A 13,138-nucleotide genomic window follows, 5' to 3' on the forward strand; every position below is an offset into this window, starting at 1 on the left:
AAACCAACTTACGTTTTTATCAAGTTTTGAAAAAAACAAACGTAACTGTTACAAAACTAATTTAATTCCGTTGGCCTGGCTGTCACCTGAGACGATTTTTTTTCGAAATTTCAATTGGATAAATTCAGAAATGAAAAAAAAAACAGATAAAGAATCTTTTTCAAAAACCACCAGGAACAAAAGTAACTTGTTTTAGCATCACTAGTCAAACTCTCACGCCGATCATTATAAGAGCCCACCAGATAAAATCTTTCTTTTTTAACCATTAATCTTGAAAGATGTTGCTTATTATCACCGGCTATCTTGGAGGGCTTTTAGTTACGAAATCTTACAAGTTCGGTATTTTCCCACAAGAACTTTAAATGATAAAAGGAAAATATGACGTCAATGACATCAAGGACAAAACTTGTCAATGTATTAGTTATTTTTTAATGTAAACAAAGTGTATTTAAAGTTTAGATATGCCATTTATCAAAACTGATCAAAACAATGTAACTTTCCACAAAGAGGGAGAACAGAAATCACCTATCATAAATCAAGTTTCGAACGTTTTCTTTGAAGTTATTGTGCCGGAGATCAAAATTTAATTGGTACTATTGTGAGCAACCCTTGGCTACTCAGCAGTTCTGGCTGCATTGACATTGTCAATAAAAAAAGTTAAATAATTATCAGTTCTGCAATGGACGCAGAATTGCCAGAGTTTTGCATACCAACACCAATATCACAGGACTAATGCAAGAGATGACGCCTATCGTGTGATGACGCCTCTACCTTACACTCATATCTATCCTGTAGGATTTTGTAAGAAAATGGAAATTGGTACAATATCTTACAGTACAGACCTGTAAATTTTTCTAGCGATCATGCTTTAAAGATTCATGGACATATATCTTATACGCCCCCAAGCTCTCTTGCTATTTACACTTAAAAATTTGCTATATAGCAACACGTAGTTTGTAATTATGGGCATCAACACCCTGGGGGAGGCTGAAACATACAAAAACAAATTTTGATGTGGCTTTCGGTTATGGTTAATTGTTGAATTGGTTTAAATTATGTTTTGATTATTAACAATTAGTAACTTTTTGGATTGATGGTAATTGGGATAAAAAGTTGTTGACTTCTCCTCCAAAAATCTGGACCCTGGAATTGCAAAAACAAATCTCAAAGCTTTTAATGTGGACATAAATAAAACAATAGTTATAAAAGATTGCTCTTGTTGCATTGAGTAAATAAATTAAAACGGTTTTGTGTTGCAGCTAACTGTGTTACAGCGCATGAAGTCCGTAGCTTTAATATGATTGGGTAAAATTTGAAATGTGTGGTTTTTGGTGTTAAAATAATGATCTTATAATAAATTCTAGGTTTACTCAGAAATGCAGAGGAAAATGTCGAACAATCTGAGCTATCGGAGACATGTTGAAATAAAATTTTAGAAAATCATGAAAAAGTTAGCAAAATTGATTGTAATTAAATTTTTTGAGTGAGTTGGGATTGCGGGTTCTGTAACGAGTGCAAACTAATATCAGGATATTGAGCTGAGCTTATATAATCCGTGATTCGTATTGTCGATTCATGACTGCTTTTAAATGGAAAAAAAATCTACTGAAATTTTTGTAACAGGGTCAGAATTATTATTTTTAAATTTTTGTCACAGCAAAAATTGATCTAAAAAAAACATTTTTCTTCAAAATTGCAACGTTGGTTTTGATAGGCAAAATTCTAACTGAGACTTTAACGCTTTTCGACTAGTTGACCACCGCGTTGTCGCACGTAACCACCGATTTGTCTGGATTGGAGTACACTTGAATGAATGAATGAATGAATTATATTTATTTGGGTGGTTTGCTACAGGCATACAAACGATTTTAAGAACAGTAAACATGAGTACAACTTTTGTTTTCAGTTCATTTGCTGGACAATTTGACAGCTGGGAACTTTTACGAATTTGAAGTCATCATCGAAAGTTATGGACGAATTGGGGACAATCAGTTTGTTCTATTTCAAGCAAGTAAGATACACTAAATTGCTACCTTTGAGGATCTTTCTCAGTAGATTATGTAGTTTTGTAACATTTTGACTCTATTACTGTCCGTTTTTCAGTGCAACGACGGTGTTAGCCTGAGTTTTATAAAAACCTAGAAAACGAAGCTGGGAAGCTTCCGCATATATGAAAAACAGCAGCAACAAGTGTTTCATTTTAAATACCGAACAAGAATGGTTGTAATTTGGAGCATTTGTTTTTTCTTGTCGGTAACTCATACCAACACCTGAACAATCGGTGTTGAAATTCAAAGTGAATAATTAGTGATAAACCAAATCATTATATCTGATTGCAATAGAAATTTATGAAATTAGCAATACCTCCGCTAAAAATTGTGAGATTAGGAAGGTAATTGTTCCGACCCCAATTTTAGTGGAGGAGGAACTGCATGCTCACCATATTTTTTGTTCTTGCCCATTTCGGTAATTGTTGCTAAATTATGTTACTATTTACAACCTCTCCGTATTTTAGTAGCCATGCAGTGATACCCTGGCTATTGATGGTTTCATCGTAATTATTCAAAATGATAAAGATTTAGATTTTAATTTTTGGATTTTAGAGGTATTCTTTTCACATATGGTCTTTTGACTTCTGTTTTGCTTTTTTTCCTCAAAATTTTGTAACGAAATATAAGATTTTGTGAATTTTAACCGTTGTTCAGTTTTTATTTTACTACGTCTTAACATTGACAGGGTTTCATTGCATATACATACAGTTCAATTTCCTGAAAAATTATTGATCTTTTGATTTTCACTTGTAATTGTATTGTTTCATTTCTGAAAAAAATATATTCCCCTCACTTTTGTTTTTTTGTTTAGTTTTTCTCATCTGTTTATTAAACCTTTTGTCAAATTATAAAATGTCTAAGATGATCCCAGTAACATTACATTTTAGCTGATTCCTGCTGAAACTCATGTTTTTGGCTGTTTAAAATTTTTTGACTTCTTTTAACTTTGATTTATGTTTAATTCAATAATGAATTTGTGATAACACCTACTGTTAAGTTTTTTTTATATGGATTTGTTTTCTTTGAGATGTAGGGGGGTCGAACTTGCTACAGGAAACGTAACAATGTACCAGTTTTATTCGCGTGAACTTAACAACATTGAATAGTGTGATTGATTTTCGTTGCAGCTGACAAGAGCTCAAATGCTTTCGCGCACAGCCCCACTCCAACAGCTGTCAAACTATCTTGGGATTCTTTCCTGACAGATGACAAACGTCGATTTCGAAGATCCTCTGACGCTATCGATGCTATCAACATAGAAGTAACCTTTGAGATCAGTGACCTTTTGACCTCTCTCTTCACTCAAGAGCTGGCTCAAATGTTTATAAACACGACAATCGGTTTGGGAACATCGGCTGAGCTGCAGAATTTGACATCTGGATTCCGATACAAGGTTGTAATATCTGGAATTACTTCGCAGGGAGAACGTGTGGAAAACACAAGTCTGGTCACTGAAGCCGTTACAGGTGCAGTTTTTCACTGTAAATGATCAAATTCATCTAGATAATTATGCAGTCACAATTCTGCGTTTTTGCCTAGCCATAGTTATGCAAGCCGTAACCCAGGTTGAAGTCCGGACCAAAATGGTCTCTGATGAGACCGTCCAGTCTGTGTTGACCTCTGATTAGGCTCGAGGCTCCGTCTGCGCTTAAATTACGCACGAAAACCTCTTCTGATCAGACTACTGTGCGCATGAAAATAGCCCCTTGATCAGACTAGTATGCGCTCGAATCCCCCTCTCATCAGACTGACTTGCGCTCAAAATCGCCTCTGATCAGACTAAAGTGCGCCCGAAGTTGCCTCTTATTAGACTAAAGTGAGTTCAAAATTATCTGATCAGAGAATGATTTTGAACATGAACAAATATCGCAATAATACATTTATTTCAAGGATATTGATGTTTCAAACCCATATTCATCTAAGGAAAAGCCAAATCTAAAAGTATTGCATATGAGTAGAGAGCCCAAGTGCAGAAACAAGAATATTTTACAGAGCATGTCATAAATACATGGGTTTAACTGAATAGATGAACTTAGACAACTTTGTATTAAAAAAACGTCTTAACTTACGGTGATTACAAATATGGGTTCTGATCAGAATGCTGCTGTATTGTTGACTCCTATTGGAAACAACATCTGTCAGTAAAAAAAAAACTTTGCTTGACTTGCCCTCTGATCGGACTAGTGTGTCCTTGAATCTGCCTCTGATCAGACTAGTGTGTACTTTAAACTGCCTCTGACTAGAGTGTCACATACAAAAATGACCTCTGATAAGACAAGTTCCAGACCATTTTTCAGACAAAAGTGCGGTCGAAAAGTTTTGCAGACCACGTATTTGGAGAGCACCGAGAACATATGAATGCTTGAAGATGGTCTTATCAGAGCTCTATTCTGTCTCACCATCTCGACCTGGGGAGTTTACAATCACCAACCCAGTCGAAATTGAATGGTTTTGCCTTGTCTGATTTTGTGCAGATCTGAAGGGTTCTTGCAACATTTTGCCTAATCTTGCAACATTAATGCCAAAATCTTGTCACATAACCATTTTTGTGTCAGAATCCTAATTTACTCGTTTTTGCGAGTAAAACTGCACTCTTAAAGTCCATGTGAATCAACGTCAAAAACTGCTCAAACCTCTTGGGTCCTTGAAAGCTTAAAACAAAAATCTACAAACGTTGAAAAATCTGAATGTATAATATTTGCAAAGAACAGTTTGGATTTAGATCTAACGCATCATTTATTTATGCTCTTCTGAATTCCATGAGGAAATATCTGAAATATTCCAGATGAAAAAATTTTGGCAAACGGTCGTTTTTGGACCGGAAGAAAACTTTTGAAACAATAAATTATGCCCATTTATATTTCAAAAAAAAAGAAATTTGCGTTTTTCGTGATATTATTTAGATTTATTTGAAAATTCTCTCGACAACAAACAGCAATATGTTGAAATCAACTCTGTCTCATCTAATACAACAAAATATTGACAGAATCGTTCTCGATGAATCGTTTTTGGGTCCACCTTTACTTTTAATATATATATATATATATATATATATATATATATATATATATATATATATATATATATATATATATATATATATATATATATATATATCAATGACCTTTCGGAGTGTGTTAATATTAGTAAAACTATTCTCTTTGTTGATGAGACAACAATCTGTTCAAACTGAAATAAAAAGTAATTAAGGGATGTCAATGCAGCATTAAACTGGTTTTTCTAAGAGTTTATTGTATAATTGGTTTTCAAAGAAAGTTCGAGTCAACTGAAAACTTTGTCAAATAGAACATTCTGCTATCAGTTTATGAAATGTTTAATTTTGATTTCACGAATATAGTTTTCAAAGAAATCAGAGAGAAATCAAACTAACCTCTTCAATGAAATCATTAGTTTGCACAAAATGAAGACTAAAGGCTTAATCAGCAACATGATTCCAGTCACGTGTTATCGGACAAACATAATAAATTTTTTTTAACACAATGGAGAACTAATATAGCTCTCAGTTTTGAAAAATTGGATAACCTAATTTTGATAAAAACTAAAATCATTGTTCAACTCTAAACTCGGTTCTTTTTCTATTAAAAGTATATCTTTATTTGTATTCATAACAAATATTTAATCGAGGTCTTTTTTCAACCACTTCTATCCTCAAAAGCTTTTTGCATTGTTTTCTGGGACACTTTTAAGGAGTTGAACTACCCTAAGGATTGTTCCCTCCAGGCAGTTGACTATTTTAATTACAATTGTGTCTGGTAAATGGTTTCAAATAACTCAGGCATTTTTTCAGGCATTGACAAAAGAAAGCGAAAAAAAAGACTAAGAGCAAATCTTACAACCAGAAAGATAAAAAAGAATCGATAATATTGCATATATTGCACATAAAAATTGCATATAATATTTGAACACGGAATGACAGTCAACGTATTTTAGTTTATTAAAAGATAATTTTCCCTTCCCTTCAATGTTAACCTCGCCCTTGTTTAAGTTTTCAAAACGGATTTCAAAACTAATTTGATGGTCCTTTAGAAACTTTGCAGTTCCCTTTTTCGGAAACACTGTCTACTTTGAACCACAATGCAATGTAATACGTAATGGCCTTGGCTGAAAAAATCTGCTCTGTTTACGAAAGAAAAAAATAAAATTAAGAGTGATTTAAAAACAACTAATTAATTAAAAATAAAGGAATTAAAGAGGTAACAACGACTCAACTACAAGAAAAAAGCGGCAATTTCTTCCATATTCTTTTTAAATTTTGCAGTTGTTTATCGATCATTTGCTTAATTCCTGCAGTAAACTTAGTTATCGCCCGTTTATAAACTGATTTTGTCAAATTAAATTTTAGTGCAGAAACAGATTTTAACAATTATTTCAAAAAAATTGTTTTTAAAGCGTTTCATTGCAGTTTATACTGATTAATTTAAGTTACCAGCAAAAACTATTGCTTTTAACAATTTTTTAATTGATTTTACTGATTTTCAGGAAAAAGCATATGATTTTATTGCGAATTATTTTCTTTTAGTTGTTTATGCAAATGTTTATCGAACATTTGCTTAATTCCTGCAGTAAAATAAGTTATCATTCTTTTAAAAACCGTTTTTGTCAAATATTTATATTTTAGTGTAGAAACAGATTTTAACAATTTTGTTTTAAAAAAATTGTTTTTAAAGCGTTTCAACGCAGTTTATTCTGAATAATTTAAGTTGCCAGCAAAACCTATTGCTTTTGAATAATTTTTTATTGATTTTATTGATTTTCAGGAAAAAGCATATTATTTTATTTTGAATTATTTTGTGTTAGTTGCCCCCAACGCTATTTCAGATCAAATAAAAGAGCAATTTCAAGAATCTAAAAGCTTCTTGCATTAAAAAATATGTTTTCAGTTGAACCAATATTCTAAATAATATTTGTGATTTGCCAGAAAAATCTAAGCTAAGTTTGGTACTCGTAGCATGCTAGCTTGTCTCCTAAAAGGGGTGGTCAAAATCAGTTTAAAATATTCAAAAGAGGACAAATAGTCAAAAAAGATTTTTTAGGGTTTGAAATTTTCTTCCTGTAAAATTTTCCTCAGGGAGTAGGATATCGCTTGCCTTCAATCAGCAAAATTTAAATTCGGGTTCTGCCTGGTTATGTTTTTCCAGCTAAAAGGAAATATGTTTAACAGCCAAAACGATAGCTGATTGAAACTTTGGTTTATTTTTTTACAGCTCGAAGAAAAAGTTGTCAATATCTTACAAACACAAGTTGTCTTAAAATGAGTTTGAATTTTGGCTTTTCGTAATATTTCGTTTGCAAAAAAATTCGCTTGCAAAAGATTTCACTTCCAAATGAGTTATTTAGTATCAACTAACCAAATAGACTTAATTCAAGGTCCATGACCCCAGCCAGCTCTGATAAGACGGATTTGGGTCGCATTCAAGGGTATTTGGGCGACCAAAATAATAGGTCTCTGAAGTGCTACGGTCGCGTGATAGTCTGGATAATAGTCGCTAGCGGGCCTGATCAAAAACCAAAGTCTGGACATAGTCCGGACCATGGTCGCAAGGAGGTCTGATGAGAGACCAAAATCGGATTATAGTTTGAACAATGGTCGCGCAATAGCCTGGACAACGATCGCATGGGAGTCTGATCATAACCAAAACGAGGACTGTAGTCTGGACAATGGTCGCTCGATATTCTGCACAATGGTAATACAAAGCTCTGAATGGAGACAAGGAGGCTCGGTAATGTGCGTTCGCACATAAAGTTCCGACCCAGTTCATCCATATTTTTGGTATAATTGTCTACCAAATGAGGAAGAGTATTTCTCAAAACGAAATGTGCATCAACAAAAACATCGTCTCCAACGCAAAACACTCAGTGCAGTGAAAAATGCCGCATTAGATTGATGAAATCAGTCATTATTAAGAAAACAATTCAAGACAAACAACAAAATCAAACAATAATAACAACAAACATTAGTTACATCCAAAACTTTATGAACATTTTTTAAAAAAAAACTTACTAACAAAGTCAAAATAGCGTCGGATAAAACTGAAACCAAATAAAGTAATTTTTACTTCACTAGAAAAGATATGGAACCACTCCATCAAAAAGCTTGGTAACAATTAGACAAAAGGAACAAAATAAAGCAAAGATAAAAAATTGGCTTTTTTAAAAAACAATTAATTTCAAAGTAATGAAAACCGTTAGATAACAATTGAAAACATCCGACTTGTTTATGATCGTATAAACCTCTATAGGAGGGCATTAAGATCTGTCCTTAAAAAAAGCGGTTAAAAAAGAACGACAAGCAGGGAAAAGAAAAACCTCAATTACACCTTGCGAGAAAACGCTGTCGAAGCCGTAAAGCCATTTTTTGCCCCTAAAAACATGTTCAATTGAGCGTTTTTGAACGCCAATATTTTGAACAGAACCTCTCATTGATGAGACAAGGTAACAAGCAGACAAAAAAGAGAAATATGGCAAAATTACGTAATACTATTGTAGTCACTAAAATACGTAACTATTTTCAACGTCACAAAAGCCGTTAGCTGAAAATTTGAAAAAAAGGTTCGTCTATGCGTCCAAAGGAAGCGCCGGGGACCTGTAATTATTCCGAGTGTGTCTTACGTCTACAAAAAGAACGCCAAATATAGATAAAATCAAAATTTAGTTTACTTTTTTGCGGAATACCCGTGTCGAAGCCAGTAAATTCATAAATAATTCTTCTTAATAAATACGTTTTGAAAAATTGAGAATTCCGTCGTTTACAATTATGTTATTTGTACTTCTAGTTAATGACACCAGGTAACAAATTGACGAAAAAGATCAAAAATGCGAAGTTAAACAAAGTTAAAAAGAGTTTTTTTTGTTCTTGGAAAAAAATGTTTTCAAAGTCATGAAAGCCATCAGCTGACTACTAATATCACTATAAAAGCTCATTTATCCCTCCAAAAAAAACAATGAGATTTGTCATTATCCAGTCAGTTTCCTGCCACTTAAAACACAAAGTAAAAACTTAATTAAAACTATCGTAAAAAAAATAAATTAAATTCTTGGAGAAAGGAGTTTTGAAGCCGTTAAAACCATAGTCTATAACTTTCAGGACTCTTATATGTTCAGATTTGCCGTATTTTGAGCGCCATTAATGTTATTTGTGAACTGTCAATAATGTGATAATGTGACCAACTGAGAAAAAAACGTGAAAAAATGGCCAACACTAAAAAATCAAAAAAAATCTCGCATAATCAAAGCTAGAAAACCATAACTTAACACAAAAAAGATCGAATTTTTTAAAAAAAAGACCGACTGATTACAATCCGATATGTTTTTGGATTATAACAGTCCAAGATTCCAAGATTGAACCAAAACCAGCCATGATTTTGCTCTTCATCCATTTAGAACACTCTATTGTATTGAATGCTTAAGTTCTCGATAATTTTTTAATTACAACTTCAAAAATAAATGTTGCGTTTTTGAGAATCATGGAGTAAAGTTAGCAGAAAACGGCAAAGTTTGATTCTAGACGACTCTCAATGAAAGTGTAAGGAAAACTAGCTCTCTTTGTGTATTGCAAAATTGCAAAGGTCAGGTTTGTTGTTTTTTGGTGTGTACTTCCGGCAAACTTAATCAAAGTGGACTAAAATAGCCTATTTCGGGCAATTTTTTTAATGAAAAAGGATGAATTTTTAAATATTTAGCCAAAATTTCAGCCAAAAAATTAGAATAAAAAAATCAAAAAAATATTTTGTCTCTAAAAACAGAATCAGCAGTACTATTGTTACCAATTTTCACAAATTTCAGCAAAATTGACCAAAATTTTAGGCAAAATTCCGGAAAATGTGCAGGGAAACAACGGAAATCCGTCTATTATTCAAACCCCCATGACTCCCTTTAAAAACTTCAAAACCCCATAAATCCCTTTAAAAAACGAAATTCAAAAAATTCTTTCTATTCCATATTCTACGCTGGAGGGGCTCTTTAATGATACCACTCGCAACTCTCTACGATGAATATATCGATCGGTCAAAATTGTCTGAATAAAAAAACCATTTGATTAAATAGTTCATCCCCCCTCAAGAGGGGTCGGAACAATTAATTAAATTAATGTGAGCTAAAGGTGTGATTAACCACATAGTTTACGCTATTCTAACAGGAAAGAACCAAAATGATACGTTCGTTATTTTTGCCCTATTACTATCAGTAGTTTAACATCTTACAAGGGTGGTACATTTCTTGCTGGCTGGATACATAATAGGCCATGACCAGTTGAATTGAGCGTGATACAATTTGAATATTTTAATATAAGTTTTGGTCGCACGAAAGTATCATTGAAGTCGCATAACAGGTCTTGTTCGCTTAAGGGTCCCGGGTTGAAGTTTCTTTGAGTTCATACAAGGATCATATATGATTTCATACTGTCCATACTTGATTTCTTATTACGATCCTAGTATGAAACCAAAGAAATCTTTTTATGATCCTTGTATGAAATCCAAGTTTTCATACATGATCCTAGCATGAAATCCAAGAAATCATAGATGAACAATTCAAGAAAAGCATTCAAGAAAAGCAAGAATACACGCTTGAAAAGGTGTATGATCCTTGTATGAGATCAAGGAAATCATATATGATCTTTGTATGAAACCGAAGAAATCATATATGATACTTGTATGAAATCCAAGCTTTCATATATGACCCTAGCATGAAATCCAAGAAATCGTAGATGGACCATTCATGAAACAAAAAAAAACGCTTAAAAAAGTGTATGATCCTTGTATGAGATCAAAGAAATCATATATGATCTTTATATGAAACCAAAGAAATCATATATGATCCTTGTATGAAATCCAAGTTTTCATATAAGACCCTAGCATGAAATCCAAGAAATCATAGAAGGACCATTCATGAAACGAAAAAAAACACGCTTGAAAAAGTGTGCGATCCTTGTATGAGATCAAAATCATATGATCCTTGTATGAAACCATACAAATCATATATGACCTAGTATGATTACAAAGAATTTTTTTCTCATTTTTTGCTTTTTTACAAAAAAAAGTGCCATATATGGTTTTATTTGTTGCTTGTGAAACTCATTGCATTTTTTTAATGTGGGAGGCATCATTTGAAAATTTTTGTATGATCCTTGTATGAGTACTAAGAAATCATACAAATCATATATGACCTAGTATGATTACAAAGAAAAAAATTTTTTTCTACCCTTTATGCATCTTTGATTGTTATTTTTTTTTCGTATCAGTAACCAAGAGCATAGCGATTGAAGCATTTTGAGAGTAGGTTGTATTTTTTGTATGATCCTTGTATGACTACCAAGAAATGAAATCATACAAATCATATATGACCTAGTACGGTTACTAAGAATCATATACGACCTAGTACGAAATCCAAGAAAGTTGTTTGATCGATGACCCGGGGTCGCACCAATTGACTCGTCCGCACGAAAGTCGCACTAAAATATTGGCTGCCCTAAAGTCGCGTAAAATTTTTCGATCGCACAAAATTTGCACAAAAAATGGTTGCACTAAGGTCTGATCAGAGGCCTGTTGGGTCTGGATTGGTCTGGCTACAGTCGCACAAAAGTCGCAAAAAGAAATGGTCGCACCAAAATCTGATCAGAGGTCATTTCGGTCTGCCACAGTAGTCTGAAGATAGTCTGAGCAGAGCTGGCTTGAGTCTGAGACCTCAACCTGAGGAGCTAGCAAAGCCTCATTTCCGTTGGCAGATAAAAGACCATTTGCAATAAAAAAAGCTGATAATGAAACCACATTTAAAAAAATGCCACTGTTCTAGTGCCTGGCAACATCACTGACGAAGAAAACCAAATTGCGCTAGTCGCCAGCTCGTCCGATGGTCTTGAATTGCAGTTTCAACTCACTAACAGATCCTTTTCAGAACTCATCAATGTCATTATCACTCTGGTAACCACCTCTCTCTCAACTGAACAAGGTTGGTTAACTTTTATATTTCTCGGTTGGTTAACCTTGTTTTCGTAAAATTTCATACATATTGCTTAGAAATTATACAAAAACTGCACAGAAAGCAGCAGAAAAAGTTTCAGCTGATGAATCTTAAGTAGTTCTCTTAAGAAGTTTGATTTGCTAAACTTTCAGAGTTTGTCTTGCGCATGAATTTTAATGAAGATTATAATTTTCAGTGACTGGCATCACATTGCTTACATCTTTTTCCCTATTTTCAACAAATCTCTCATATAATTTCCACCATTGTTTTGCATAATTTCGATTGTCGCAAAAAAATTTTTGGAACAATTTTTAACCATAGTTTTGAAAACTTTTTCACCTAAGCAATTTTATGCGGTTACAAAAAGAACAACAAGTAAAGAAAAAAAATTTCAATTAAAACTTGCGAGAAAACGCTGTGGAAGCCGAAAAGCCATAGTTTTCCCCTCAAAATGTGTTCAATTGAGCCTTCATTCAACGCCAAAAATGTGGTATAGGACCAGAACAGGACTTTTTTTGAGAGTAGGGAGCAATATGACCAAAAAGGAGAAAAAAGGAGAAAAATTGGGTAATTCTTTTCTTTTTTTTTCGAAAAAAATTATTTTCAAAGTCATGAAAGCCATTAAAAACAAAATGAGAAAATTAAATAGGTTCACCTATTCGTCCAATGGAGGCGCTTGAGACCTGTAATTATTCAGCATGTGTCTTACGTCTACAAAAAGAACGTTATATATAAACAGAAACCCAAAATTAGTTTAATTTTGTGCAAAAAATGATTTGTGAAACCCAGTATTCTCAAAAAAAAACATTTTGAAAACTTGCACCTTCCGTCGACAACAATAATGCCATTTGTGATCTCTAGTTAATGAAACAAGGTAAGGAACAAAAACGGAAATTTAAACAAATTTAAAAGAGTTTTTGTTGTTCTTGAAAACAATTCTTTTCAAAGTCATGAAAGTCATCAGCTATCTACTAAAATCAGTATAAAGGCTCATTTATTCCTCCATGAAAAACCAATGAGATACGTCATTATTCAGTTAATTTCATGTTTACTCTACAATTGTAATGCATGAAATCGTGAAACATCAAATCATGAAACATGAAATCTGGCAT

The 13,138-nt window shown here is 33.1% G+C and overlaps 1 protein-coding gene across 1 annotated transcript in view; it reads left to right on the forward strand.

The window, feature by feature from the left end:
* Window positions 1-12,014, forward strand: part of LOC142357808 (uncharacterized) — a gene marked incomplete at its 3' end in the record, with an annotated part of 38,224 nt that extends 26,210 nt beyond the window's left edge. The window contains exons 10-12 of the mRNA XM_075409331.1: window positions 1,907-2,011; window positions 3,179-3,517; window positions 11,859-12,014. Of these exons, the coding sequence (XP_075265446.1) occupies window positions 1,907-2,011; window positions 3,179-3,517; window positions 11,859-12,014 (600 nt within the window). The remainder of the gene's footprint in view (window positions 1-1,906; window positions 2,012-3,178; window positions 3,518-11,858) is intronic.
* Window positions 12,015-13,138: the final 1,124 nt, after the last annotated feature.

This window comes from Convolutriloba macropyga, unplaced genomic scaffold (assembly GCF_964194025.1).
Source record: "Convolutriloba macropyga unplaced genomic scaffold, txConMacr16.3 SCAFFOLD_1510, whole genome shotgun sequence".
Classification (NCBI taxonomy): domain Eukaryota; kingdom Metazoa; phylum Xenacoelomorpha; order Acoela; family Convolutidae; genus Convolutriloba; species Convolutriloba macropyga.